Genomic DNA, 4,046 nt, shown 5'->3' on the forward strand with positions numbered 1-4,046 from the left:
CACAAGCATCAATCCTTGTGATACCAGCAAATACCAGCAGAGGATGATGTTCCCAAAGTCAAACCCTGGCCAGCAGGGCAACCACTAGTATGAGAAATGGACATAACTATCTTCTGGGTTTGGAGCCAATGTGGAAGGTTCTGTCAGACATTGTAAGATACGGAAAATTGGTCCATGACTCCATTGCTACTGAATAATGACCTTTATTTGTTAGTTTCTTCAGCCAACATTGATTAAATTCCCTTTCTTTGTAAAGCAGAGGTTCTAGAAAGAGAGCCCAGCTCAGGAATAACTTCATAAAAGTTACCACTTAGGACAAGGGTTGAAAAACTATAGTCTGCACCAGCTCCACTTTGCAGCATGGTTTTAAAAATGAAGTTTTGTTGGAGCACAGCCACATCCACAAGTTAGATATTGACTGTGGCTTCTTTCATGCTACAATACCTATGGTAACTAGTTTTAACAGAGATTCTGTGGCCCACGGAGCCTAAAATATTCATGATTTGACCAAGGAAAATTTTTTGATTCTCCAACTGAGGAGTCATACCCTAAATCCATTATAGGTACACAGTTGGTCAGTCCTTTACCTACCAACCCAAATCTTCACAGTAATTGTCTTAGAGTTAAAACTAACTCAGTAATACACTGCTATGGTCCTTTAAGTCAAAGTGTTTTCCAGAGTGACTTCCTACTTTGAAAAGTGGTCCACGTGTTGCTGCTGTTTTAATTCAGGAGTGTGAGGCCCCTTCACAGAGACTGTTGTTTATAGATCTCTGTCTACTTCATCAGGATGTCTGTGTATACATCTAAGTATTTCTATAGATGGAAAAAAAGGGATTCTCATGTAAAAATTCAAATACATTCTGGCTTTGAACACTCGCAATACAGATCAGTCCAAGTGTATATGACATTCAGAGAAAGACAGGGTACCTGGGACAGAAGCCTGGCTCAGTCCCTAACCCTGTCTTGGGAGGGGTTAGGAGGAAGGCATGACTAGACTTCCTCCCGGGGCCTCGAGGACACAGTAGGATCCTTGGCTTTGGGAGTCTCAGAAGCTATCAGCAGGGAGATGATGGGGTCGGCTGCATACCTATCCCCAGTCAGAGAAGCAGGGGCCCTTTCACAGCTAGAAGAACAAGGACAGATCCCTGCTCCTCACATCATCAGAGCATGGGTCCTCCAGAAACTGATTCCTCATTGTGGTGTAGTGAACCAACTGCTTCCCTGATTTGGGGATTTCCAACAGGGATGAAATGACCTATGCAAAAGTTTAAGCAAATCAGTTGTCAGTTCTGACAAGAACACAGGGACAGAATTAATATGACATTATTTTTCAATTTTCCTTCTACATGTTCTTATTTTTAAAAATATTTGTTCCTTATAAAATATCATGGTTGCAGCTAGTGGTGTGTTCTGACGGCGTATTCAAGAAAATAAATGTAAGTAGCGAACACAGATTAGCATCATTTTATATTGCAAAATTTTATTTATTAGCTGAAGTTATTCTGGTTTGCCATTCAACTTTTACCTTATTATTCAATTCTTATATCTAAATATAATAAATAATAATAAAGATTTATCTTAATGCTATCTATCTCCTGCAGACAGTAGATTACCTTATAAGCCAGAGTGCAATGCTGACTTCAGGGAATAGCTCTTCTCATCCTGTGTCCTTCATCCTGCTTGGGATCCCAGGATTGGAGAATTCCCAGTTTTGGGTTGCCTTTCCATTCTGTGCCATGTATGTTGGGGCTCTAGTCGGCAATATCACTCTCCTTCATGTAATCCGAACTGACCCCACCTTGCATGAGCCCATGTACCTCTTTCTGGCCATGCTGGCTACCACTGACCTGGTCCTCTCCACGTCCACACAACCTAAAATGCTGGCCATATTCTGGTTTCATGATCATGAGATTGAATATCATGCCTGCCTCATCCAGTTGTTCTTCATCCACGCCTTTTCTTCAGCGGAGTCTGGATTGCTCATGGCTATGGCCTTGGACCGATATGTGGCTGTCTGCTTCCCACTGCATCATTCTAGTATCCTGACCCCAGCTGTCGTGGGTAAACTGGGGGCAGGCGTGATGATGAGAGGGCTGCTGTGGGTGAGTCCTTTCTGCTTCATGGTGTCCAGGATGCCCTTCTGCCCCAGTCGGATCATCCCCCAGTCATACTGTGAGCACATGGCTGTGCTGAAGTTGGTGTGCGCTGACACTAGAGTAAATCGTGCATATGGACTTTTTGTGGCCTTCTCTGTAGTTGGCTTTGACATTATTGTCATCAGTGTATCCTATGGAATGATTCTGAGAACAGTGCTACAGTTACCCTCAAGTGAAGCCCGGCTCAAAGCTTTTGGCACATGTGCCTCCCATATCTGTGTCATCTTGGCTTTCTACATCCCGGCTCTCTTTACCTTCCTTACCCACCGCTTTGGACATCATGTGCCCCGAGTGGTACACATCATGTTTGCTATTCTCTATCTCCTGGTACCTCCCATGCTCAACCCCATCATCTATGGAGTTAGAACCAAACAGATTAGGGACAGGGTTATTCAAGGATGTTGTGGGAAAAAACCCTGAGTCAAAGCATAGGGCTTCAACCACCCCAATCACCCCCACTGATCTGGGAATATAAATGCTGAAGTTTGCCAGGATGTCACATATCGTCACATAGTCATCTCTGTGAACAGCTGGCTCAGAGATCAGCCACCCGCCCAAAGTAAGAGGAACACTTTTCAGGATACCCTGAAAGTAGTGACTGATAATAAATACAAGTTTTACCTATGTTTGATCACTTACACTGAATGATGTTGGATTTGTGATCTCCAAAGAAGATTTAGCTTCAGGACCAGGGACCAGGCTTAATCACTCAAGCTCTTGTGTGACAGTTTTATTACAGTGAAAAGGACAGAGAAACCGTCTGACATAGACATCAGAAGGGGGCAGAGAGTGCCCCACTCGTAGCCTTAGCAATTGGTTAATAGAGTAAATCAAAAGAATGTCTCAAGGTCGTAAAGGTCTTACCAGACCCACTCCCACAATCTACATTTTGAAATGTCAGGATTATTCAGAAGTTTCTTAAGAAGGAGAAGCATGTCTTCCAGCAGGATACATTGTTGTAACGTAATCATTCTTGCAGAGTTTAAGGAAAAACTCCTTGAGCAAGATGAGTTGATTTTTTTGTGTCATCATTAGCTCTGTGCTTAAAGAAAAAAATGTTTTATGTGACTAAGATGAAGGAATGTAGGGAAAAAAATGTGTGTCTTTTTCTCCTCCTTAAGAGCCCCAGGCCCTTTTCTCCTTCTCAGGGACCCCAGACTTCTTATCAACCCTGCTTTTTTCACTATGCCAAAGCCTTTGACTGTGTGGATCACAATAAACTGTGGAAAATTCTTAAAGAGATGGGAATACCAGACCACCTTACCTGCCTGCTGCAAAACCTGTATGCAGGTCAAGAAGCAACAGTTAGAACCAGACATGGAACAATAGATTGGTTCCAAATCGGGAAAGGAGTACGTCAAAGCTGTGTGTTATCACCCTGCTTATTTAAATTATATGCACAGTTAAGTAAGTAAGTAAGTAAAATCACTCAGTCATGTCCGACTCTTTGTGACCCCGTGGACTGCAGCCCACCAGGCTCCTCAGTCCATGGGATTCTCCAGGCAAGAATACTGGAGTGGGTTGCCATTTCCTTCTCCAGGGGACCTTCCCGGACCCAGGGATTGAACCCAGGTTTCCCGCCATTGGAAGGCAGATGCTTTAACCTCTGAGCCACCAGGGAAGCCTTATGCATAGTACATCATGTGAACTGCTGGGCTGGATGAAGCACAAACTGGAATCAAGATTACCGGGAGAAATATCAATAACCTCAAATACGCAGATGACACCACCCTTAAGGCTGAAAGTGAAGAAGAACTAAAGAACTTCTTGATGAAAGTGAAAGAGGAGAGTGAAAAAGTTGGCTTAAAACTCAACATTCAGAAAACTAAGATCATGTCATCCGATCCTATCACTTCATGGCAAATAGATAGGGAAACAATGGAAACA

General features: G+C 43.2%; 1 protein-coding gene across 1 annotated transcript; it reads left to right on the forward strand.

Moving 5' to 3' along the window:
* Positions 1 to 1,634: 1,634 nt before the first annotated feature.
* OR52R1 (olfactory receptor family 52 subfamily R member 1) lies at positions 1,635 to 2,579 on the forward strand. Its single transcript, XM_069554607.1, has one exon. It carries the CDS (start codon positions 1,635 to 1,637, stop codon positions 2,577 to 2,579), a length of 945 nt encoding a protein of 314 aa, XP_069410708.1.
* Positions 2,580 to 4,046: the final 1,467 nt, after the last annotated feature.

Source organism: Ovis canadensis, chromosome 15, assembly GCF_042477335.2.
Source record: "Ovis canadensis isolate MfBH-ARS-UI-01 breed Bighorn chromosome 15, ARS-UI_OviCan_v2, whole genome shotgun sequence".
Taxonomy (NCBI): Eukaryota; Metazoa; Chordata; class Mammalia; order Artiodactyla; family Bovidae; genus Ovis; species Ovis canadensis.

Bases quoted from the DNA above. Each gene is read 5' to 3' on its own strand.
- OR52R1 (XM_069554607.1), top strand. From the start codon at position 1,635: ATGCTGACTTCAGGGAATAGCTCTTCTCATCCTGTGTCCTTCATCCTG.